Source organism: Phallusia mammillata, chromosome 8 (assembly GCF_965637545.1).
Source record: "Phallusia mammillata chromosome 8, kaPhaMamm4.hap1.1, whole genome shotgun sequence".
Lineage (NCBI taxonomy): Eukaryota > Metazoa > Chordata > Ascidiacea > Phlebobranchia > Ascidiidae > Phallusia > Phallusia mammillata.
The window spans coordinates 12,131,707-12,158,559 of NC_137259.1; the positions used below are offsets into that span (position 1 = coordinate 12,131,707).

The 26,853-nt window shown below is 39.3% G+C and overlaps 1 protein-coding gene across 5 annotated transcripts; it reads right to left on the reverse strand.

Annotated features, from left to right (window-relative positions):
* Positions 1-252: 252 nt before the first annotated feature.
* Positions 253-26,777, reverse strand: LOC145204495 (FH1/FH2 domain-containing protein 3-like). Of its 5 annotated transcripts, XM_080077072.1 has the most exons (30): positions 26,496-26,777; positions 26,212-26,315; positions 25,376-25,434; positions 23,685-23,752; positions 13,715-13,820; positions 12,875-12,969; positions 12,577-12,688; positions 11,694-11,872; positions 11,215-11,274; positions 11,072-11,145; positions 10,691-10,888; positions 10,401-10,541; positions 10,126-10,197; positions 9,527-9,655; positions 9,040-9,108; positions 7,619-7,680; positions 7,468-7,554; positions 6,783-7,408; positions 6,386-6,670; positions 5,885-6,010; positions 5,356-5,511; positions 4,810-4,992; positions 4,436-4,555; positions 4,002-4,163; positions 3,273-3,463; positions 2,683-2,875; positions 2,422-2,475; positions 1,926-2,037; positions 1,443-1,619; positions 253-667 (listed from the first exon to the last, which is right to left on the reverse strand). In XM_080077072.1, the coding sequence occupies exons 1-30, from the start codon at positions 26,691-26,693 to the stop codon at positions 603-605; spliced, it is 4,263 nt and encodes a 1,420-aa protein (XP_079933198.1). In that variant the 5' UTR covers positions 26,694-26,777; the 3' UTR covers positions 253-602. The 5 variants fall into 5 exon arrangements, with proteins under 5 accessions (XP_079933198.1, XP_079933201.1, XP_079933200.1 ...); XM_080077075.1 differs by lacking the exon at positions 10,401-10,541; XM_080077074.1 differs by lacking the exon at positions 9,040-9,108.
* Positions 26,778-26,853: the final 76 nt, after the last annotated feature.

The following is a 26,853-nucleotide window of genomic DNA, read 5'->3' on the forward strand; positions in this document are numbered from 1 at the left end:
TTAAAATAATCACCAACAGAACTGAAGTGTTTTTCTGTTTTGAGGTTATGTCGGTAAATATCATATTCGAAAGCGGTCAAGGATTAAGCGGGAAAAAGGGGTTGGCATTAGAATTCTCTGTACTAATCCATGTCCTGCCTCCTACTACCACTAACATTGGTTGATTTTTGAAACAATAACGTGGTCTGTTTGCGATCACTTTACCACGATACTAACTCAAGTCATGTATCTTTTGTAAAAACTCGACTTAAATCACCAGCTTTAAAGAGCGCTTTTATTGATCAAGCGAAAGATCAATTAAAACAACATGTAATTAGTTTTTTGTTTTCTCGTTATTGGAACAAAAAGATACGCGTGTCCATTTGTAAAAATGCTCTACAAATAAAAAAAACAATAAAAGAAAAAAATACAACAATAACAAAATCAACAACAACAAAAAAGCATACATAAAATCACAATGTGAAAGGGGCGTGCACGCTGGGTTGTTAAAATCTATACGGGTAGAAGTGGCAGGATGACGTCATCAATACTATAGTAACACTGGGCAGAACGACGACATGCGACGTCGCGTGAGACGTCAAAAAAATAGATGACGGATTGAGTTAATATTTTCCCATTATCACTGCCTTCTCCTCGTCAGTAAGACCTCCTTTCAATGTTCGTCGCACTGGTTAAAAACGAAGGATTGTTAAAACTGGATTTACCAAGCAAACGATACAAACCAGTATTTAAGTGTAAATATCGTGAAATGAAAGAAAACCATCAGTAGGGATGCAACTTGCTGCCCCACAACAGTAAAGAAAGAGGCGACGCGAAAGTAAACTTTAGATTTATGCTCTTCTGACAAAATTGCGCTGTTATTACCCTAATGAAGGCGACCTGAATAGGAAGTTGAAACGTCGGTAAAGGTAAATCGGTTATGACCACGGAAATGATTTGACTTTTTAATAGTTTCCCTCGTATCGATTTGCAAACAGAATAGATTTATACATACGTGTTTTTGTTAAATGGTGAAACGTTTGTGTTATCTAAAGAAAATATATGAAAGGCCCATTTTCTTTTATTCGTGGCAATTTAACTGAAATTCGGGATTATATGTGATTTTAAATGCAAACGCTTAGTAAGACGAGCTATAGTGGCAATTTTACACAAATAGAAGTTTTCATCACTCAGGGTCTCCCTTTTTGTAATGCCCTGAGTTTTTTTTATTTCTCCATCAAGTACAGAATCTTGGCCTGGTCCAGGGTGCTTAAATTAAACGTTATACGGACATAATGAGGATTTTCCTCGGAAGCGGCCTGGGTTTGAAACGCGTAAAAAAGTCCTTATCCAGTCTGCGCAAAAGGACCAGGAAAGTTTCGAAACAGGGCATTTATGTGGGACTTAATTCTTGCCTAAGGAGTAATCCAACCCTAAAAATAGTTTGTCAAAATAGAACTCACGTGATTTTCTTTGAGCGTTGCGAGATCTTTTTCTCCGACTCACTGGAGCTGATCGATTGTTTGGTGCCTGTGTGGCGGTTTTCACCAATTGTTCCATGATCTGGTCAGTCATGTCGTCACTCGGTGACATCACAGGCGGCGCAGCAGGTGACGACACACTATCCGTAGACATTCGAGCTGAATAAAAAATGGTAAGTCTAGATCCCAAATTCAAAATGTTTTTGTTTAGACCAAAAAAAGGAATGTATTATGATATCCAAAATGTAGAATTGGTCAAGAAAGTTTTAGAACATTTTAGGGGTTTTGTTTTACAACAACATATTCAATACTCGATTTCGGAAAAACGATCAAAGTTTTAAAAAGGAATAAAAAACCCAAGTCCACATATTCAGTCGTTGAAATAAGCTTTTATTTGCAAACTCAACAAATCTTAATCTCTCATGTCACAATTCACTGCTCGACTTTGGCACGTCCTCATTCTACCTCTGTTCGATCGTGAACGGGTTCTCTTTTCCACCTGAATGTCGGTAGGCCTCAGAACACTTTCCATCTGTTTTTGCTTCATCTGGTCCTCGGTCGCCGAAAATTTTCGAGTCTATAAGGAAACGAAAAATTAAAAAACTTTTCCAGTGTTTAAAATAGAAATATACTTTTCCCTATGAATATTGATTTCGTGATTTTTCTAATTTTATTTGCCTTAGGAGTTTATGTTACCTGTAAAGTTGCAAATAATTGATAATTATAAATGTATATAAAAGTCTTTTTTTAAAACGAATATTTTCTGATTTACTGAAATATTTTTATAGCTTTTCTATTTGCATTAATTATGTTCAACCCAAATTATGGGTTAATAGAAAAACATATTTTCACTCTGTGCAATTGGTAAAATGTCACGTGATACGGTTTTACTCGAATAAAGATGAAATACATTGACTTATAAAAAGAAAAAGTAGGATGTGGAAAAGAAAAGACGACTTACATACAACAAGAGCGGATCATCATCCGAAATTATGTCATCAGAAAAAAGATTTTCCTTCGACAGAAAGAAGTAATATAAAGAAAATAGCAGAGGAAAACAAAGATATTTCGCAAAACTCCGAAACGAAAGTCGCAAAAAGAATTTAAAAACTCAAAATATTTTGCACACAGTGCACATATTCGGAACTTTCATACGACGGGATTTTTTAACGTGCAACCACAAAATGACAAGTAAGAACCGTTTTTAGATTTTTGGCCTTACCTCTGTTATCATTTTGCCCCGGGTTCGGTTTCGTTTGTCCTTGACGTTTTTCTTGCGCTTTTGAGAGAGGACCCGATCACGTGACGTTTTGTACTCGAGCGCAAACTCGGATATGAGTCGAGCGAATCCCTGCACTGTGATGGTTTCGATCGTCTTTGGGGAAGTACCGAAGTAGAGAAGCATCCCATTAAATCTGTAAGCGCAGATTTTGCAGCGGTTAACTTTACTGTGAAAAGCATTTGTTAGAACTTTAAGACAAGGTAAAAATGTCCTGCAAAACCTTACCTAGACTACATTTTGTCATAAATTCTGGAAATCATGCCCTATTTTGTTACCATTCTTGTAACGATTTCCAACATGTGATATATCACAAGTTCGAAAACGTTTGTGTCGTTTATTAGATAAAAAATATCGTTATTGACTAAATATGTTTTTTGGAAACGATTTTCTATTTTCAAGATGTAAAAAAAATTGAATGCAAAGCCTTGAGGTTTGAGTCACAATCAGCACTGTTTCAAGGCTATTTTCCCACTTTACTTATCTATTAACCTTCGCATAAAATCTCTACCAATTCTGGTGAATTTATTTACCTGTTAATAAGTCGCCGATGTAGTACATTAAGTGTGATAATTCGCTGTGCGCGTGAAATAAGAAATTCGGAAAGTCGTTCGCGGAATGCTGCTTTGGATTCGTGCTTTGCAATTTGCTTCAAATAATCCCACGAGTTCTTGCATCTTTTCTCCAGGTTGCCAAGCGTCGACTCCAAAACGTCGAAATCAGACTGACGAAATTTAAAACATGTTAGTTTTGAGAAAAACTAATTGTTATTTAAAGATGCTAGTGATATTAGAAGACCGACACTGTATGGAATTGTAGGAGTTATGTTAAAAAAGACACAAGTAAATGTTATGACTAAATTTGGGTTTGAAGACGTGTAAAAGCGTACTGATGTATTACTTGGGATGGGCCGAACCGAGCCAGAACCCGAGTACTCGGTACCGAGTATCGCAATTTTGATGCTCAACGGTCGGCTTATGTTTTGCTCACTCAAATTTATACGCAATCACAGCAAAATCGTATGACGAGTTAATTACTTGCTTATTGCACAATAATGTAACGGGCAAGTCACAAACAGATTTTCTGATAACAAGAGAAACATGTGATTATTTCACTGCTAACGTACAAAAGTACTATCCCTTTTTAAAGGTCGCCAAATATAAAAGTGACTGTTTTTAAAAACGTCAAAGAAAAAATTTGTCTAAAACCTCTTTAAGAACAAAAATAAACCTGAAAGTGAAAGCAATTCTACAGATACTTACCCGGGAGCAGCGCGTAAGTGAGCCGAGTTCCGAGTAGAGATCACTCGAGTCGGGAAATTTATCGAGTACGCATTGTGTCACGTGATGTAACAGGGTTTGCTTCTGCTGTGTGTCTTTAACTTCGGGGACTTTCGACAGATACGTGATGTCAAAGCCTTTGACCTGAAAAAACACAATAAAAGCCTTAATTCTCAGGAATACTGTACCTTCAAAAGTATCTTAATCAAAAATAAAACTAATGGATAAAGCTTGTAATATATAGAATTCTACATTCTTTTACAGACGTCTCAACATCCGCTTATGATATTGTTACAAGAGTTGAGTAAAAAGCAAATACCAGTTTGTTTATATGCGATAAAAAAAAACAAATCTCTCGAAAGCATAAAATATGTAACGATTTATCAATAAAAAGACGGTTTGGTGCAAGTTCCAACCTTAGTGTTGTTCAGAAGATTGCCGATGGATCGAAGAGTGGCGAGAATCAGTTTCAATGTTTTATTTTTTTGAATCTCATCAATCGCATCTCGTAAGTCTTGAAGAGATTCTGCGACTTCCTGAAATTAACAGCTTTTACCAATACGAAGTTTTTACATGAAAATAAAATTGGTTTGGTCTGTAAGACTTTTACAAAGTTGAAATATAGTAGAGTTGTAAGGGGTGCATTCTACAACATATTGATTCGACAGATGGTTTTGGTTTTCAAAATACTGAATTTGAGGAAAAAATACCACATATTGGACCTAAACAAGCGATTAACACTAGCCCAATAATGGTAGATAATCTAGGTAACTAAAAACAGTGACCAAACCTTTTCCAGCAGATCATAGTCGAGTTTAAACGCCCACAGGTTGAGTCTGGCTTCGAGTTCGGATATCGACGATAAGGTCAGAAGAAATTGTTCGGCTGACCCAAGTGCGACATCTGGTGACTCTTGTGAAGCATCCTGGATAGAACTAACTTCTTCCTCTGTTGGAATCATTGTTAGAAGTTTCTGAAAAACAACGTTGGGCAAATGTCGATTTATACAACAACCGAGGCACTACACTTGGAAATCTGGTCCTGTATGAATATTTATAAAAAAAAATTTTGAGATTAATCTGGTGGCATTTTTTAAATTTAATCCACATGGGTTTAATTTGAAAATAGGGGGTTAGAGATGAGCACAGTTCGTGGTTAAAATGTTAAATATTCCGATAGCGAATGTTCTTGTGTAATTTAGACATAAAACAATACAAAACATAGAAACAATAGGCCGGGCCTAATTCGGCCTCTGAATATTCAAATTCGGAATCGGCTTGTACTCTTAGTTTAGGTCCTAATTTCAGGCCCACTTACATCTGTGGTTTAAACCTACCTCAATTTGTTCCTTAGTGAGAGCCCGTTCGTCCATGTTGATAATGGCCGACTTAATTGTGCGTGGAGGTGGGAATATAGTGAGACCGATGTTGATTGCGTTTGATCGTTTCATGTCAAGAACCCGTAACTCGTTTCTCTTTTCACTCTGCTGTTTCTGTATTGAATAAGAGAATGGTTTAAAACTCTAGTATATAACTGAGTAGGTGAACAATCAAGCTGTAAAAAGCTACAGTTGTAGTTTAGTACGAATCACGAAATATATAGAATGAATACATGGCCATAAAGGACCATTAAAAATCGTTGTAGTTTAGGTTAAGAAAAAAGTTTAACCTTGACATGAAATATGTTTACTGATACGCAAACAAAGGAATTTGCCATAGTTACCCTGTCCAAAGTTTACAACCTTAAACAGTGTACAAGAGTAACAAGATTCGACGTACTTGTACTTATCATATATTTACTAAAATTTCTTGTCTTGTGTACAATTGGTCACAATCATATGAACATACACGCATTATGACACGCACCTTCATTGGGGCTTCCTTTGACTTGAGTTCGAACAAACTGATAAACCTGTCAGTTTCTATCTTGACTTCATCGATGTCCGACCACACGCTCTTCTGACTCGGTAAACTTCTATTCACTGACTGCGCCTGGAATAGCAAAGTGGTAATGTTAGAAATATGACTGCAAAAACAGAAAAAATGGAAGTAAGAAATGTAAGCCCCTCTGAAAAAAAAACTGTTAACTTGATTCATATTTAGCCAACAAAATATCAAACAAAGACAACAAAAAAACTGTGCTTAACGGTAAATTTGTGTTTGCAAAACACTTTGTTCTCAATGTTAAGTAACCATTTCCTAAGCACATGTGTAACATGTAACTAATTCAATGTACCAATTTAACAAAAGCGTGCACAGAAACCAACGGCTAAACCGCTGCAACAATGTAAACGGAAATGTGTCAATAGATAAAATATCTGAAGATAAACATTCTGCATAGTCAACACATTATATATTGTGACCAACCTCTTTCCAGAAGAGTCGAACAGTTCTTCTTTTATTTGATGGTGGCGAAGGGGAGGGACTGGCCGCTGGAGGTGGGGGAGGTACACCACCCATTGGAGGGGGTGGAGGTGGGGCAGGTATGCCACCCATGGGTGGGGGAGGTGGAGGGGGAATTCCCCCAAGTGCAGGCGGGGGTGGGGGAGGTCCGCTGCCAGTCAAAGATGGGCGCGCGTTAGGTTTCAGTGGATCGACGTCATCTTTGTCGCTGACGTCAGAGAAGTCGAATCCGTCCAGCGAGAGTCCTTTCTGCATAAAAAACAATACAAACAGTTATGTATGAATGAGGTTATACATTTTTTCACATTACAGCCAAATAGTAATGTGATATGTCTTGTAAACTGATCTGTCAGAGACTTACATTCAATCTTTGAGCTAGCAGCTTTTCCCACATGACGTCACTGTCCTTTTTAACCACAACCGGAGAAGGTGGAGCCTCAACCGGTTCCAGCTTTGTCGGTTCCGTGGTTGGCGGTCGTAGGCGACTGGATAAGTCTATCGTTGTGGCCTTTAATTTATCGGCCATCGCTTTAACGTTCGAAGAACTTTCAGTGACGGCACTCTCGGCAGGCGGTGTGACGTCAGAGCCCTCGTCACTTTCACGTTGCTTCGATGCGACCTCTTGGTTTGCATACAACATGTCCATGATCAGCTTCTTATCCTTAGCGATGACGTCAGTACTTGGCTCTGACGTCACGTCCCGCTTACGGTCGAGTCGCGAAAAAGGTTTTTCATTTGCGATTTCAGTGGGTGACGCGGGGAAATAGGTTTCGCCATTTTCTTGCGGTATGCACGGGGGCGGTTCAGTGGATGTGGGGGTTTGTCGGGGTGAGGGGGTCGTTTCGGCCCGCCGCCTGTGTCGAGTCGTTACGACGGTTGCGTCACCATTACTAAGTACATCGGGCTTTTCCGTTTCTTTTTGCTGTTGTTGCTGTTTTTGTAGTTCTTCCTGTTGTCTCTGTTGTTCTTGCTGGATGCGAATCCGTTCTTGAAGAAAAAATATTTTATGAAAATTTGTTTTTAAAACTCGAGCATGAACAATTCACCTTTTCTCCTATTTTCCACGACTCTGTTTGATGAGGTTCGAGTGGGAAGAGGAGGGGGTTCAATTGTTGCGTCACCATTTTGCAACACTGTGAATACAATTTCGTGATTACATTCACGTGAATAGACAACATTCACGATGACACGACTTACCTCCATTCGTGTAGCCGTTAGTTTCGGTGGAAGGAACCGCAGATTTTTCCAAGCAAGTACGTCTGGAAAACACACGACAAGTGTCAAAAACATGGGAGTAAAAAGAGCTTTTGTAAAAGCAGATTTTACTAGTGGGTGAGGAATTACTGACAATTAAATCTACAAATTGAAATAAGTGCACTTGACTAAATAAACGCATTCAACGAATTTTCGTATTTTGATCACAACTATTTCGTGAAAATGTGCAATATTGCAAAACATCTTTTTGTGCGTGTGTCAAATTGGAAGTGAGCATAGCTGGTGGAAGGCAAATTGATGTGGCAAATTTGATCTACATAAATTGTTATGTTGAACTAAATATGATTTTATGAACTGCTATAGTCACTTTAATCTTGTTTTAAATTATGCCCTTCATAAACCCTCTTTGTATGTGATTTTTGACTAAAATCGGTAGCCTACTACAGGTGTGACTGTGCAATTGACGATGTTTTGAATCGATGTTTTGAATCAATGTTATAAAATTTGAACTGTCGTTAAGAAGTGATTCAATTTCGCTTGCCAAACATTGACTGGATTAAATGACTACAATGGGAATGTTGGAAGACATTTTTTAACAAGGTGATTAGAGAATCATGTAGGCTACAAATCACAGAAAAACTACAGGATAGGTTAAGGTGAGCTAACGATTTGTTGTCCAGTTTTGGATTGTCCAATTATGTGTTCGTTTGAGCGTTTTATTGTGGATTTGAGACTAACGAAAAATTGAGACTAAGAATATGATGCTTTTGTGTACACCCGAGACCTTAAATGGCAAAAAATGAAAAGAAAAAATCACACAAAACAACACTGACACACAGACAAATAAAATGCCACGAACTTCAAAATCAATGAAACAAAAGAAGTTATGATTTGTGCACGCATCAGGTCGGAATCTAGATTCGAGTTGAAGCACTCAAACTTATGAGGATAGTTAACACACACACATAAGCACACGCATACAAAAACAGTTCATGTCCAGACCAAGCACTCAGATAGCAAAGTATACTAAACCAATACAAACTGACAAATTTTATGTAAAGTCCCATGCACAGGACAAGATGAATGTTTTCTACTATTTGTTCGCAATTATGTACCAAATCAATTTAAAAAATTTTGAGAAGTGTTACGATTTAGAAGTCTAAGAAGTACAAACTACATTCCACATGGATCGGACGGCACAACATTTGGGTAAATGGTCCTAAATTGCACGGAATCTCATCATCTATCACTTCGGCTAAAATCCGCATAAAGCAGATATGTCACTGCACATTTCCCAAAACCAAAATCTACATGCAGAAGCGACGGTGTGATTTTTATGTTACAGTGACTTCACACGCACACATTAAAGCACAGCAAGATGGTGAGCAGCATTTGCATACAACCTGCGTTCTAGCATAAGTCGTTCAGACTCTGCAATGTCCTCCAATTTCGGCCTATTTTGCCTCCGATAGCTGTCGTTGCACAGAGCAAGATATATTAGGTCACGATACCCGGTTTATAGACCGAGAATGGATTACATAAACAATATTGATGTGGTAATAAAGGTTCGTTTGTTTGTGCAACTAATGATATGTTTACATGCATATCCAAAGCGGGGTTTTTTAACGAAACTTCACAATATTTTAAGTACTTGCAACAGAACCCGCTTGGAGATGTGCATGGAAACATATACTGCAGAACTTGGTCTACGTGTCTTCAACTATTAATCTAGCTGTGGTGACTAAAAAGTGTGCAGTACTAAAAGTTTTGTGCTACAAGAACATGAGCTCAATCGTACGTAAACACTTAAAATCTAGTTTCATGGAGAATCACAAAAAAGATACAAAAGTAACATATTAGTGATTAATCCCATGCGGCACAGCATTTTACCTTTTTTCCTTCTCGTTCCATTTGCGGAGACGCTCCTGGCGTCGTTTTTCGCGAGCGAGATCGTCATCGTTCGATGACGTCACGGAGTTAGTGTGCAGAGCAGAGTAGGCGGAACCACCATTATGCATTCTACATGCGAGCCAGTGTTAGGTACCGGGGTTGGTTAGGTTACAAAGTTTGTGAACAGGAAAAACAAACATTTTTGTTTCAATTTTCAACCATTATACATGTTACAAATATAAAGCGGGTTGTTAAGCGAGTCAGTTTGGTCGATCGCCGAAAAGAAAGGCCTCGAGATCGATTAAAACATTTAAATACATAAGGCCTGTTTTAACCAAGTGCATGTGCAGAAAGTTTTGCATGCAAAACGTCATGAATATGACGCTCTAACCTTAGCTTTATTGCTGATTTTCCCATTCACATACTTTGTCAACTTTTATACAATACAAGCCTTTGTTAATACTTTAGCTGTAGCAAGTTATTTAAGCATTTATACGGCAGTCAGCCTTTTGCTAGTTGAGAAACGTCGAAGGACGAAATCTCAACTTGTCACAGTAAAGCTAGCAAATCACATCTATGATTAAGTACTGCCACCACACCTTTTGTTATCAGGACTGGGCGAGGTCGTATTCAAATTCACCGGACTCGTGCCCGCCACCGAGTGGCCAAACCTGTAGAAATCACAAATATAAAATCGTGGCATGCACGATGCTGTTTGACCAGCAAAACAGATTTGTTTCCAGTTAGTAAAAAAGCTCTCAAATCAAGGCGCATTGCAAAATCACCGGGTTGCGATTTTGGAAATGCGCAAAACGAGAGTTAGAGGGGCACAAGGGGGGTTAGATCGGCACCCTAGTGGCGCAAAGCGATTAACCTTCTCTGACGCCGATGACGGCTTTCAGTTGTAACTTCAGTATCATCGTTTATTACAATGGTGGGTTGCTTCGCGTCCTTGCGTGCTTGATTCTGTCGCTTTTGTAGTGGACCTGCGTCTTGCTTTTGGTGCTGCTCGTCGCTAATTGGTAAATGTGGCAAATAAAAGTCGGTGTTGCTTATAACCAAGGACACACAGACAACATTGTCAAATTAGGCGATTTTTTGCTCTGTTAGCTGTTAAACATTTGCGTTTTTTGATTGCGTTCAAGTATAAATCAACTCCCTTACTTTCTCTGCATCCAGGGTTTGGGGCTTTTTGTTGGGTCCGGGGGCTCTTGACGCCTGCGTTCTCGCGGGGTAAACACAGGTTGTGGGGCAGGGGGTTCTTCAATTACCGCTTCTGGGGGTGGGAAGTTTGTTAAAGAGTTGCGCCGTTTGCTCTTTCGTTCAACTGAAAGTTCGGACTTTGTGCGTTGCCTGTCCCACCTTTAAACATAAAAACAGGTTTTAATTTCACAAAAAAATGTTTACAGCACCATAAGATTACAACCACATAACGTCAAGACTAAACAGTAGTAATCAACAAAAACTACATAAAACACGTTTGAGTCTGTATAATATTTCATAATGCTTCATTTTATTGCAAAATACACACAAGGTTGAGCTTACTTGATGCCAGATCCAGCAGTGGTCGAAACATCACCAGTAACACCTTCGTCCCCATCTTCGTGTTTTAACGCAAGCTGAATAAATAAGGAATGTTGGGAAAAATTCAAACCACGTTATATAGTTGGAATTGAATTATTACTTACCTCATAAATTTTGAATTGTTCCACAAGGTCCAGGTCGTTTCCTTTCTTGTTTAAATGCCTCTGTGATGACGAATTAAACAACTTGTAAAGGAGTGGTAAACAAACATACATTAAAAGGCATTTTTAATGTTTTGACAAATTTATCTAAAACCTTGCCAAATTAAAATTTTTTTTTTTTATAAAATGAGACCATTATTCATAAAAAGGTGAAACACCGCCAAGTTTACTATATTTACGCAAATCGTTGATTTTTAACCATTTTGGGTGTACGGCACATTAATAAAATATGTTTGGGCCAGTTTACCCTGAATACAAAAAACATTTCACAAGAAAATATTTTGCAACTATATTTTGATACTGGTTGCAAAAATAAAGACCTAATATGTCTATACACATGCAATCACTTTTAGTGATCGATTTCAAAAAACCTCAAAAACACATTAGTAGAAGCACTAATGTAACCAGTTATTTATAGCAACCTGAGCAATAGCATCCATTGACTGTTCTTCCAAAGCGTCTGTGATGTCATAGAAAGTGTCTTGGTCAGCGACGTTCATTAGCGTTTTATTGATGAGCGTCATCGCATACACAAGCAACTCAGAATCAATTCCGTCTTTCTCGCCAAGCACATCCATTACGTTGCTCCAAATATGGCGGGCTAATACAATACAAACGTTCCATAAATGCCAAATATAGTATCTCCGCACAAAATGCAATGCACAAGAAATGGGAATGTCCCCAGTGCTAGCAACTTCAAATATTTCGCCTAGAAATGCACAAATGCAGATGCCGAACTTCAAACAGATTAAATCGGCTTCACCAAATATGTTGCTCCAAAGCGTAAGACGAGCCGATAATTTTTCGCGTTAGATGTCCCGAATATTTGGAGTACCGCGTAATACGTCACCTTGGCAACCATGCACCGATATGACGTCATGTGAAATTGCTCACGACTATGTTTGGTCAAAAGTTCCCACGCTGACATAACAGCGTGTTGTGCTTAGGGTCATTAGACATGGCATGTCCTGGCTGTGGGTAACATAAATGAACTCGAATGCGTTGTTCGGGCGTAATTTGGCGACTTTTTGCACGAAATTGACTTGTAATAAAAATGCAGTTCAAACGGGTGCAAGTAACTGCAACTCGACAGTTTAACGTTTTTTACAGACTTTCAAAACGTAACAAATTTAATTTTATCACTTTAATTCAATGCTGCTTAATTTTTTAACTTTTCTGTGACATGTCTTTTGCAAACTTTAGAACTCGGTAACAGTATGGGCGCCAACAGTGCGTAGCTGAAGTGTTTGATACTTTTCCGACAGCTACACTTTTCCTTTATCAATACCTATGACTGTAACTTACCTCGTCTGGAAGATACGTGCTGGACAGCTTCGATTAGGACTTGTGCGTTGGTTTCAGAATATTCCACAAATACCAGTAACAGTTTTAAACTCGTCTTCACAACAAGACGAAACTAAACAAACAAAAACAACCGTAAAGAACCTTACTTTTGTTAGACATAAATTTGCTTAATTGCACTGCCATATATATTTGTTTTTACTTTTCTTGATCGCTACGTCATAGCATTCATATTTAGTCAAAGAAAGGTTACTAAAACCAAAATTCTGTACTTGTAACCCGAATAGGAAGCACTACTTACATTAGAAGCAATTAATGAATAAAGCCAGCGAACAGTCTCATCGTGTCGAATAACTCCATCCATTCCATCCACATACAACATAATTTGACCAAGAGCTAAGAAAAATGCAAGGTATTTCAGTTTGTCCGAAACCAAGATCAAATGGTATCGATTTAAGGTTTGTGTATTGGCGTTTCAGCCTTTTTGAGCTCAAACAGAAATTTTTGTCATATTGATAAATGATCAATCTTAATTTCAACATATGCCAAGCGTGTTGGCACAAGCCTGTTTCTGCCAACAATCTTGTGTTACAAAGGTTACAATGAAACAGAAACAACCAACTTAAAGTAATTTATTGTTTCATAAATTGCTCACAAGAAACCGAGATTATTGCTTTGTATGTGTCCATACAAAAACACCCCATCAGCAAAATATATATTTTTGGTCTTTAATTTTTAGGTGTCAAACAGGCCAATCTGGTATGTGTTAATGTACCGTACCAACCAATACGAAAATTTTTTTTTACACGACTAATATATGCAAAGAAACATATTGATGGAGAATTAGGATCCCACCCAACAATCGAGCGTTTACTGCGTAACTTTGGCCCAACTCCCTACACACATTACCTATTTGTCTATTGACGGGGTATTACAGATAATATAGACGGAGTGGCCAATCGCTCTGTTTAACAAACAAAATATCCTTATGGTGGTGCCAACACGGCAAATCATGCGGTGCAACAAAATAACAACAACAGCTGTTTACAGGTTCTTTCCACACGAGTTTGCAGGACTGTGTGCTGAGGGGGTGGAACACGCCCACTACGTATTGTTATTTATCCACACAGGAGCTACTCACCTCGCAGAATGTAGTTCTGGTAATTTTGATCGGCTTCAGCACCGACCTGGATAAGGCAAGTGAGGCCATCGGCATTAACAAATTGATGCACCAAGTCCTTGTCGTCCTAAACATGAAAAATAGTGAGTCAATCAAGCTTTTTAATAGGTAAGCTATAAGGTAAACTGAGACTAAACTGCTGTATAACATTGCATACAGACCAAAACCCTTAAAAGCCGTCGAATTGGTACGCATCAAAAAAATAAAAAAGGTAAATGTGTAAGTACAAGGTATTAGGTTATGTAATGTTGTGCAAAAATATCAGCCATGTTTAACATAACAGTCACTCATACTTTGTTCAGCGCGACATCGCTTAACATATAATTTACACGTCACAGTGACTCTGTTCCCAGACAAGTCAAATTGAAAACAATAGACGCTTGTCACTCAACACAGGCCTAGGTTAAAAGAGCATAGAGGTAGAATCCGATTCAAAACACCAAAAGCGGACAGAAAGTTCCAAACACAGCGGAAAGGTGCAAGCCACAACCGCGAAATCAACACGCAGCGCACTGACGTGTCCGAAACGTGCTACCAAATATGGCAAGCTCAACACGAGAAAGCCTTTTCTCCATACCAGGCGTTTCAAGTACCGTTACAAACAATGCCTGAACAGCTTTGGCGACACGAAAATGCTCAGCGAGAATGCGATTCATACGGAGGCGGCGACTAGTCGACTTTCGCCTATCTCTCTCTGCGTGTTCGCAAGACCGCAAGGCGCTGCAGAATAACAAGTTTGGACTGTTGCCAAGCAACGGATATTTAAACAAAGCTGTCATGCGCATGACGTTTTCGAGACGCGACTTGAGCACCTCGTAAATGAGTTTAGTTAAGTCTACAAACCAACTAAATTGCTTAAAATTACGCGTTAGGTTTTTGACAAATATCAATGTCAAAAGCATAATTGAAAACGGCAAACGGCCCTAATATAATTTACAATTCATGGTGCGATGTTTCCAAATAGCACAACTTTTTAACGTAGAAGTAGCGTTCCTGAAACCATAGCTTTATAAGCCTTTTTTAACAAACTAACCCATGTTTTAATCATGTTATCCCGCACATGAAAAAACTTTCAATATGAACAACAGTCTTGTTAACAAATTTTGCAACAGAGAACGAATGTCTAACGTCAAGTTATATAAATGTCGCATTTATGGTCAAATTCCTATAGATGCGGTTCAATAAAAACAAACACAAGCATAAATAGCTGAACTCCATCGGGTAATTATAACTTGCAACACACACCTATCGATTGTCACAAGGGTTAAGCACACACTACACGGCTCGATATTCAAACAACCTCTCGCGAAGCAAGTTTACCCTGAAAGCAGTCGACTCAAATAAGTGCTAACGCCAATATGAGTCCAAGAATATTAAGAGTGCAACCCGCAGTGATATCAGCGTGGTATCTCCTAATGAAACACTCTCCAATGTTTGATGTTGATATCTGTCACGCTCCACATAGTATTGATATCGAACAGTGATGCCATTGGCTGTTGAAATGCATTTGGATAGTTGAAAATGTTGTTAAGCAGTGTGGGATTTAAAACTATGGGAGTTTAGAATTTAGAGTAGACAGTTTGTAACATGTAGTGAAAAAACTGATACTGTTGTTTTATTAGGGAGGCGGTTTGGTGTGTACATTCCAATCGCATTACGTCATAGCGTCGAATTTCAAATTTACACAGCACGTTTGGCGTCAATCAGCCGTAACGAGCAAGATCCAATTGGAAGAAGGACCATTTTATCGAGCAAGGTTCGGGCAGTTCTGCAACATACGACATTACCACATACAAAAACACACCATTAATAGATGGTGTCCTTTTGATAATTGCGAATAGGCACTTGAACTACGACAATGACTCATATGTGTTATTTCAATTATATTTTTAAAACTGTTTTTTTTCATGATTTCAACAACGAAATGCGTTATCCACATAAAATGTGTGTCATTGTTAGTTTGATTATTTTACCTTCATTTCAAGCAAACGCAAATATCCTGAAATTATGCTTGACTAAAATCATTCATATTTTAAGACAACGCGCTTACTATGCGGTCAAAGAGCGGCAATTTAACATCACAATGCTACTAAGAGGCCGTAGAAATGAAAAACATCGTTAAATCGCTTGAAAGTAATTACGCACACGGATGTGGCTCGTGTTTTGACAATAAAAGCCAAACAAACTCACTCGACTGACACCACCATCATATTTGGCGCGTTTTTGTCCCGGCTAAGTAAGGCAAGTCAAAACATGACGAACCAAAAAGGCACCATTCCATCGCTGCAGTGCATCCAGAATTCGGTAATGCTAAATCCGCGTAAGGCACTTCGCATTTCTGGGTGGTTTTGTACGGATCGCTTAGCATGCAACAACCCTGGGAAGGCTTAAGTTTCCTTAACATTGCACCCCGGACCTTTACACTTGAACTGCAGCACTAGCTTAACCGGAAATGGGGTTACATGCATGCAAAACGTTAGGTCATGTTCCTATACGGTATTTGCACTTAAAGTATTTTGCGCAATTTGTTGGTTCCTGCACAAACACGAACGATCCTAAAGTTCAAGTTATTTTAGGTATTTAATCATGTTATAGCAATACTTCAGGGTCCAAGTACAGCGTAGGTGCCGACAGGCCTATAAATGCCACACCATATTTCGGCGGGATTCTATCTCCCTATAAAGCGCTGTTGTTTCACGGCAAATCACCCATGACGCACAGGTTTATCGCCGCACCAAACCAATACTCCTTCACGCATGAATTAACTGCACAGAACACAAACATCACAAGCCGCTTGAAATTTGTTCGCGAGACGCTGCTAACTACGCCCGGCTTCAAGTGTATTAGCGAGTTAATTTCAAGTCAGGAGATTCTCGTACCTGGAAATTTGGCCCTGTTCGTAAGCACGTGACGGCGTCTGCGCCCATGCTTGCCTGCCTGCCTTTCGCCGTCAATCGGCTGCTACTATAAAGGGCGGCACAATATGAATTATTGAACGCTAGGTGGATGTTAGATCCAAGTTAACATTTCTTCCTTGTACATTGCCAAACAGTTTCCCTTTTCACAGCAAGTTCAACACTGACCGCAATTGTCACAAACCGACCACATATAAGTTCATGAGGTGGTCATCATTAATCACCAATGTAACCGAATGAGGAAAAAGTTACATTATATTTGGATACGGGATAGGTGTTGTCCATTACTCACTAAGTGTCCGGTACCGCGGGACATCTGCCTGAAGTCAGACAGTCATTTGTCTTCACAAGTGCGCGCATTCAAATTCAAGCAAGGTGCTTCGTTAAAAACAAGTTTGATTACAGACATAGTGTCAAATTTGGACGACATAAAAGTCCCGAGTTGTCGTAAAGTCCAGTATTGCGCCGTCATAAGGCTGAGTCAGCGTCCTGTCGTTGTCTTTAAGATGCCGTTTACATGTTTGTTTTAGTGCAGGCGGTCTCTTCTCAATCGCCTACTCAATTTAGCCAGTACCGATGACACACTACATTGCAAACTAATCCAATGTTTTGCGTCCCATAACGCACCTGCTAAGCCCACGACGCAAGTCAACAGAATTATACATGTTACCACAACATCAAGTATTTACTTGAGTATTTTCCCCGCAACACAATATGACTCTCACCACAAAGTCGTGAGAAAACATTGTTTAAGCCACACAACATCAGACCAAGCCCAAAGGCAACTCGTTAACAAAGTAGGCGCTAATGCACGATACCGCAGTCTTTGGTGGTTTTTGCAGGTTTTTGCTGCATTGGTTTCGCCTAATTCGGGGTTTACGTGGAAGGAATTAGCGCTCAACATCGTCGATTACCACAGACCTTGGCACAACGCACTCACATGGATGAGCTGACACCGTTAGCTAACAGGGAGCCTTTGCGCAGAAACTGACACCTAGAAAGGTCACTCAAATGCCCAACAAAAGCTAAAAGGGACGCGAAACAGTGATAGGGTTACCAGTTAGCGAAGGAATGCCTGGTTAAAAGAGACGGTTTCAATCTAATTAGGATTGAGATTATCACCGTGATTGTAGTGTTGTTTTCGTATTTGATATGTGACGCGACTGGAATAAAGCGCGCCTGTTTGTACAGGGCACGAAAGTTGTGCCCGTCAAAACACCTAACTACACAGTTTCTACTACGTGCTGTAAAAATGTGATGTTACGCAACAAACAAATATCCATTATTTTTTTCGCATTATTACCACAAATTTGAATAGCTACGGAGTCAAGTCAACCAAAGGCCCAAAAAGTTACTGAATGGTTTGTTCCAAATCATAATGATCTTCTGGCCATAATCTGATTTGTGTTCCAACTTCCAACCATGTTTTAATACTGGCAAACAATTTAAGTTGTTTAGGTTGGACTATGAAGAAGCTAACGAAGTAAATCGTGTGGGATTGAGGAAACAAAATTTAAGAACGTTACTTCCACTTGAGCTGAAATTCTGACTAGACCAACGGACACATGATCACAGCTCTACGTCCCGCATACCACGGCCAAGGTAAATCACAGCGGGCGGCTTAAACTACTTGTAATTTTGGCGCGACAAAACTGCCTTAATATTTACAACAGACACTTGATCAGTTTTTTTAGCAAAGCGTACTAATACCACAGTATTTGATTGGTTTTCTTACATATCATCGTGCTTTTATAAATACATGATGGTATTGGGAACATATGACGTGTAAAAAATGTATAAAATTTACATCTAAAATGTAAAAGCAGAAAAAAAAGTATATAAATATAACGCAATAGCGCTAAAAATCGAACACTTAACTGGAAAAGTTTGCAGGATCCAAACATAGCTTTATGGGAAAGCTTTGTCGATTATAACTGAAACGTTAACAAACATTTCGGATATTGAAGCCGCAAGTTTTACACACCCATAAACCGCATAGCCTTATAAACCGTAAATCGTTCTCAGCTTTTTCAATGTCAGCGATCGAATCCAGACGCAATTCACTTCGGAACGCATTTGCTTAACTTCTGACGTAGCGGTGCTAACAATTAAAATCGTAAAACCTCCCAGTACAAATAAAAATCTTCGACGTGTCGCCTATTATGGCCAAGTCGAAGCAAGGCGGGTTGAAAACACAAAAGCTCGTCTGCAGGTCACAAAAGGAGCTGGACCTCTCGACTGTGGCGTAATCATAACAGGATAAAAAGGTCGGCCCGTAATTTGCAAAGTGGGCAATAACGTTTACCGCTGTTAAATATACGGATTCGGGCACTTGTTATACATCCGGAAAATACGCAATAAACCTTGTATGGTGTCAGTTTTCGTAAGACGAATGCCCTACACATGCCAGTTTGGTCGGCAACACGTAGTTTGGTCACTCTAAACGTAAAAGCTATCGTTTGCTTGTTTTTTAACATAGGGCCAGATTGTTGAAAACAGCAACATATCATTGATCACTACAACAATTGCCTTAAATGTGCCATTTTTTAAGCAATACTGGTTAAAAAAAAGGGGGGGGGGAATTGAATTTGCTAACGGTTGTGGTAGAAAGGAAAAGCTATTCGCAATTTCAACACTTTCCTTGAACAAAAAAGCATTTTGCGGCTACAGAGTTTCTTTTCAGCGGTTGATTTTCACAGTGTTTCATTTTGTGAGTTGACTTTAACGGCGCACAAAGGCTGCAAAAAATTTCACACAACTGCAAAAAATCTGGCGCCAGGCAAAGTAGCGGTTTTATGTTTCATCTCCCCTTCAGTCACGGTTTATAACTTTTCCATGGGCCAGAGAGCGTTTACCAAGGCCACAACTGTCAGGTGATGACGGAGTGTTTACTCAGATACCAGATACGCCGAAATGCCAAAATCAGAACAAATGGAATTTAAAGCACTATAAAAAATGTGTTTATATAAACCGAAATGTTCGGACGTGACGTATATCGCCGATGACATGTTTTTGGTCACAAAATACGGGACAAGCGAGGTGAACAGTGCGTTTTGTATGTTTTCCAACTGTGTGATGAACCGAAGTTTAAATATAGAAAATCCGAAGTTAATTTAGTCGCACCAACGTCCAATTTCGAGTTAACATCCACGGATTACTAAGAACCTTTGGAAATGATTTCGAAATGGTCTGACATCGTGATACACGTGAATATCTGGCGGAAATAGCAAAAAGTCGCGGAAATCCCAAGTCGTTTGGAGGTTACCGATGCATCAACCTTTAAGACAAACTGTCGGCTGCAACAGGTCACTAATGCAGCAAAGCTCATGCACAAGTCGCAACCCTAACCACGAACCCAATTACGCAACATCGCGCAGACACAATGGTTCATGTTTGATTTGTTATGGGTCATAGCTCTTGTTACAACCAAGAGTCCTAACCTTTTTAGGCAAATAATGAAAAATAACTGAAAAAACGCTGACGTGTTTGGCGACAATTAGACAATTTTCTGGTCTTTTTTGAGTGGCCGCAGTAAAGAGCCATTGGGCTGCACCCAAAAGCATGGTCTTTATGTTGCAAAACGATGGTCACTGATACGAGTCGGAATGTTAGGACACAAACATCGTAGGTCCATTTGAGACGGACACGGTCAATCATACGAAAAGCGCACGTCACCACTATTTGTTGATCCATCACTTTACAGAGAGCCGGTTAATATGTATACAAGTAGTGCGCATCAAAGTGTTTCTTTCCAGCCAGATTGTGCAACTACATGTATTCTTACCAAATCCAATTAGTGACAAGTTAAATGTACCGATGTGTGAGGCCGAACTAAAGGATGTCGCTATTTGTTGCGACCAACGCGCGGTATTTGTTTTAGCCCCTATAGGGGACCAGTTTGAAACAGTTTGTTTAGTATTCATCCTGCATGAGAAAGAAGCGCCTTAATAATATAGCGAGGCCTATTTTCTCAACTGATTATCGCAAATAATGCACTTGCGATTGCAACAGTAGAGTAACATCCCAAGCAGGCCAACAATAGGGAAAGTAAACTTTGCGTATGTTGTGAGAAACGTTACAGGAAAGTTCATGCTCTTTAAAACTGTTTCGTTTGCCTCCGAGAACCACTCAGCTGTGTTTACAAACGGTTATTGACGATGTTTGCCAATGCATTTGCCGCCTTTAGTCTTGGCGTTCAGCAAGGCAAGAACAACTTTTAGAAAAGGCTAAAGACCCGACCAGTCGAATGCCAGCACTTTGAGTCAATGCGCGAAAAACGACACATTTAAAACTTTAGAGACATTTTGTTCGACTGTCACAGGGACAGCACAATTCACTCGTGAAATGCAAAATACCCCAGCTGTATTTAAATCCTACAAGCTTCCCATTTTGGGCTGTCGGTATTTGACGTCACGCACGCATTGGCACTTTGCATGTGCTGTCGTGTAAAGCTACCAACGTGCAATGACACCTGAAGAGGTGGGGGGTATATCCACATAACAATGTATTACCTGACGACCGCTTTGGATTCAAGCGTTTGTTTACAGATCAATAAAGCTTCGTGAAAAAAGTTGGTTTAATGACTTTGACTATATACATTTGAACAAAAAAGCACCCTGTTCACAAATTGCACAAACACTTTTACGACGCATCCAAATACTGACCGTGAACATCTAGCATACCAATATTTAGATAACATTCCTCGTAAACAGTAAACTAGGCACGTCGTTGCTCATCATTAGGTAGCAGTCGGAGCAATAAAACGATTTTACTGGACATAATGGGTCAATTGGACATGCCTGTTCGGCGATGCAGTTGCAAGCGCATATCGGTCGTATAACTTGTTTGTCAAAACATCACGGCTCATAAATCAACAGTCATGGTCAACTACATCAAACGCACTTGCCGCTGTGTCCGGTCAGTGAAAGTTTATGACCTTCATCTTTAAAGCTTAAATGCATTTGCAAGCAGTTACTGGGTAAATAAAGTGCGTGTATGCCATATTTATCATATTACACTTTATATTACCATGTACAACGGCTGTGAGATTTTTGCCATTTTGAAGTTTTTTTAATGACTGCAGAAGATATCTAAGAAAACCCCTTGTACACAAACAGTGCCACTGCGGTAGAAGTGGTGAGATTATCTCCTCACGTCGCACAAGTGCAGCAGTTCCGCTGCGATGGTGAAACTTGGAACAAACGTCAAAGGACCCCCTAATCTCATTGAGCCTGACAGCGCAGTCGCCGCAAAGTTCAGATCCGTATCGGCGTCGCAGGAATGGCAAACACACTTAAAGCGAAGTGCACGAGACGCAAAAGGCTTTGTAAAATCGCAAGCGAAAGGCCAAGCAAAACCATAGCCCTGCCGACAAAGTTCAAAGCCCTGGTGTTTGGATTCCAACACGTGTTGATCGATATGCATTTTGCATTTCCTATCGAAATCTCTCAGCATAACTATACTTGCATAGTCATTAAGCGTTTCGTAGGTATCTTAGAGGGGCGTTAAGTCATACAGCGACCGGCTGTGTATATCTTTTGACGCCTGTTCATTTGCTTTACGCCCGCAATTGGGTCGCTGTTCATTGCGTAATTGCTTGTTAATAGTCGATGATGTTCGCAGACACTTGACGGGTGACGTAATAATCACAGCTGCCTAACATCGGCTGATGGCACGTGTCGCATGCAGTCATCCGCGAAAAACACAACGTGCCAGAATTTTAGCAACGCGTCTATCATTCTACAAAAAATATGCCGGCATGTTGTTGCTAGGACTCATTCGGTTACAAAGGTCATAATATTTTGATTGCAGGAAATCAGTTGACCTTGCATATATGAAAATCGATTTGTGTACGAGCCAAAGCAAAGTTTTGACTTTACCCTAACAAACTGTCTATGAGAAATTACACATTATCTCCTATCAGAGTACCAGCTTCGGTTTCGAACCTATTTAGCCTGTTTCCTGATAATTACCAATTTTTATGTGTAAACAATCATAATTAAATGCCCATCTAGTTCAACGTGTAATTACCGAGCAGAGCATCCGTTCGATTACCGGAGCTCCGCCAAGTCAAATGTCGCCACGGTCACAATCCATCAGCATTACAAATTACCATTACGCCAAAGCAAACAGGCCTGTCGAAGCTTCCAGTGGCATACAGGTCGACCTAATAAGTGCCCGTGCCCAAAAGCCTACGCAATCTCGGCCTAAGCCAAATGTTTCAACTGGAAACGAATAGCGTGTAGCCACTACGAACATGTGTAATCGAATCACAAAGCACTTTCGGATCACACGAGCAAGACTCTGGATCACAAAAGAGCTGAAATTTGAGCCAGGGCCAAACATATTGACCAGTCAAAGTGTCGTCCGTACAGGGTGGTAAGTTATGTGGGGCGGGCGTTGGACGACAATACGACATGCTTCCAATGAAAGTATCACAACCGTGAAATTGCTTGTACTGGCGTCAGTACGACTAATGACAGGTTGAAAGTATTTAGCGGATGTTATCCCTTTTAAAAGGGAGCAAGTCAGGCCGTCGTCCAATCTCTCAACAACGAAAAGACGCTACTTTAAACCAACAAATATTCATAAGTATGTCATCTTTTGTTATGTGTTTTCTGTTTCTTGGCCAATAGTTTACTCAAGCAAACGAAAGTCGCTTCTCATATATACTTCAACAAAATAGAATCCAAAAAGACTGTGCAATTTAGAAAAAAAACGGTAGAGACTGAAAATAATCAACTAATGCTCTGACATTTAGGCAATTTCCAAATCAACAACTTCAGTGACATAACGAGTTACTAACAGCATGGCGAAAATCCAAACGACCCCTAATTGAAATGCCTACAGAATGTAAATGGTCGGTTATGAAGATGAATGTTTGTAGCGGTGGGCCGCGAATAACGTGGTATAAGAGTTTCTGTAAAGCCTAGACGTCGTGACTGACGCCCGAAGCCAAGGTCTCGAAACGCGCGCAGCGATTTTGCATTCGGCCGAGTCGAAGAATGCACACATACCTGAAATATTTGCTTGAGCGAAAACAGAGCTCGGCGAAGTTCACGTCCCTTCGAATTGTAAAGCTTTTCTGTAAAACACAAGAAGACTTGTTGCACAAAATCTTACTAGTAAATTTTAGTCTGTTAGCCTTACTTTGTCAAAAACAAACAAACGCCTCTTTGTCTTAAAGTAAGCGTTTAGATTAAAAGAAACATTTGTCAAGGAAAAGAAATGGTTTAATGTTATATTTTGCTGTGTGGTGTGCAACCGTAGATTTGCACAAAATAAGATATTCATCTGATGCAAATAAGTTAACAATCTTTCATATTTATAGTGTTGTGGCAACACGTTTTTTAAAACTCGAAATGATAAAGCAGTCTTTCCTGCAGTTGGGCGACCGAAATTACACGTGCTTGCTTGACAGAAGGTGATTAGAGGGAATCACAGCCGATGTTACTAAATCCAGATACATTCTTACCATAATCACTAAATCACCCTACTAACCATTGTGGTTATCGCCTATCGTCGCCATTCAAGGCGCTATGAAAACAACGTGCAATCATCTTAAGCCCCATAAAAAGCTTTTGCAAGACAATCGGTCACAAGCAAGGTGCCCATTATGAGTTTTGAAAACGCTTTGTGTCAGTAAGAGGATGCTACATTACAATGTGAACAAATTGAAGTGGATTTGCGCCGGGGCTGAGATTTTCGTGTTTATTGTGATACGCGGCAGCCATAAATTACATTCCACAATGTCGGCTATGTAGGCCAGCTACATCAAACGTCCCGACTGTGGTAAAGTAATCAGGCGATTGGACGCTGGCCGTTGTGCTCAAATAAAACAACAGATAGAGCTTTGCCTTCTCATAAAACGCCAAATTAACAAGGGCATGTCCCTATTATGACTAAATTGCTTTCCACACATATTGGTAACGGTGAATCGTAACACTGTTTTGGCACATATGGCACTTGTCATTTCAAAGAAAATTTTGCCCTGGCGTTTGAAACGCAAAGATAACAAAATCGGTAGAATTGCACCACCAGAAATTGTGGTTGTTCTGTTGACTATTGTCAAGGGTGGCCCACTTGAGTAGTGCTCACTGAGCAGTGTTATCTTCAAACACCATAAAACAAAGGGTGATGGCGGAATTGGAAAATAGTTGGGCCCACAATAGGTGCTGGCACAATGACCATTGTGGAAAAGACCAAAAGGCTGAAATAACATGGCCACGGGTTTCCGATAGAGACTGTGGACAATGATACGCAATGCTGGTATGAATCACAAAACTTTAAGCTATACTTTAATAAAATAAAGGGTTTGAAATCTCCAAGGATTTACATCTACTGTACTTTAAACACAACCAAAGTTAACAGTAGATATCAAATGTGTCCATATGTTGTCTCTTGGGATAACACTTAGTTGGGTCAAACTGTAGCAGGTGCATTAGGTTATAAGTTCCAAAAGCAATATCACCAGCATGGTAGATAGACTAATGATGTTATCTCACACTTGGAATTTTCCCTTCAGGCAAGGCTTTGTAACAGGACATGCACAGCACCATTTTATAAATCACAGTGTTTCATATGTAATAAATGCAAAAGGTCATGTCCTTTAAGCAATTTACCTTTTTAGCTATAAATGCTTATGACAAGGAATGTTGATAAAATTTGCCAATCCTGCAGCAGTATAAAAAATCATTATTGGACTTACCTATGCAGGAATGGACTCGAACTGACAACTGGGTTCGTATAATGATGGAGTTTCTTTTTCTGTGTAAAATCAAAGCAAACAGGAAGATGAGTTATGTGGGACAGTGTGACTATCGCTTAAAAACGCAAACAAAACAGGAGACTTGAGGACAAATACAGAGATGGACAATGTTTGCTGAGGCACAAACACAAGATGTTCTTTAATCGATGTTCATTGGGGAAAATAACTTTATTATTCAGATAACCTTATTCCACCCAATGTTCGTTGTGTTTTTACTTAAAAAAACACTATACAACAAAGCATTTTACAACATTAAAAACAAGTTGTAAATTTGTTTCAAGTGATAAGCTTGTTCCATAGATGCTCAGCAACAGTGCTTGCTCAAGCAGAAACATACAAAACAAGCTTTTGAAACCACATAAACCACAGGTATGTCATAATTTGCTTGTTAAGGTAGGTATTTGCTCCTGGGCATTTTTGCAACACTTTTGTAATGATTTGTTAAGCATGTTTCATTACTAAAAGTTGTGACAAACTTTACATATACATCTTAAAACACTACAGCAGCAAATGCAGACAAGTTTTGGAAAAGCAGACAACAAATTAGGTATTCAATTGATGGCTATCGACAAACAAATTGAAATAATAGCTTCCTGTTTCTCATCTTGGGCAACTTTCACATGCCATTGATGCAGTGAAGGCCATGTGAAAATATTAAAGTTTTGTTTCCTGAATGCTGGCAAGCACACAAGTTTTGAGGTGATAAAAAAGCTAACATTATAATTTTTAAATGCTATTCATCAACAAAATGTTATGTTATAGAATAATATGTTTACCCTTCAGCATAAAAGCTTTCAAATTCCTCCTTTTGTTCAGAAATTGATAAATCCAAATCCAAGTAGGCACTTGTGTTTGATAATTGCAGCGTACAGTCTCCAAGCTGTACAAGTAAAGTTTAAAATGTTACCTTTACGGTACAATTTAATAAAGGACATGTTACATTAATGTTGTCATCCAAATACTGTTAACAGCTATTGCATTATAATTTTGTTTAACTTCTTTAATATCAAAACCAATCTGATTCATTATTTAAAACTTTTGTAAAAAAATGATATCATACCTTATGGGGTGCTTTCAAAAGTCTATGAACACCTGCTACTTGTTCACACAAGGGTTGATCAACTTTAAATGTGTAACTTGGTGGTCTTGTAGGCTCTGGAAAGTTTGTTGATGAAAATGGATCAGTATCATCAAGATATTGCACTCTACATGTGAGATACTGGGTTCCATTTTGGACACTTGTATGTCGACCCGCCATAATGGTCAGTTAAAAAGTAATGTCACATAGCTTTCCACACAACTAATTAAAACACAGCTGAAAAGTGGTTGAATAAAACATGTATTGATGGTTATTAAACCTAACGACACAAACAGGATATGATGAATGCATGTTACAATAGGCACAACAATTGTTTTCC

Bases quoted from the DNA above. Each gene is read 5' to 3' on its own strand.
- LOC145204495 (XM_080077072.1), bottom strand. From the start codon at position 26,693: ATGGCGGGTCGACATACAAGTGTCCAAAATGGAACCCAGTATCTCACA. The intron at 12,689-12,874 runs GTAAGTAGTGCT...TTGTTTGTTTAG, and splicing joins ATTCATTAATTGCTTCTAAT to TTTCGTCTTGTTGTGAAGAC. The intron at 10,542-10,690 runs GTAAGGGAGTTG...TTTACCAATTAG, and splicing joins AAACCCTGGATGCAGAGAAA to CGACGAGCAGCACCAAAAGC.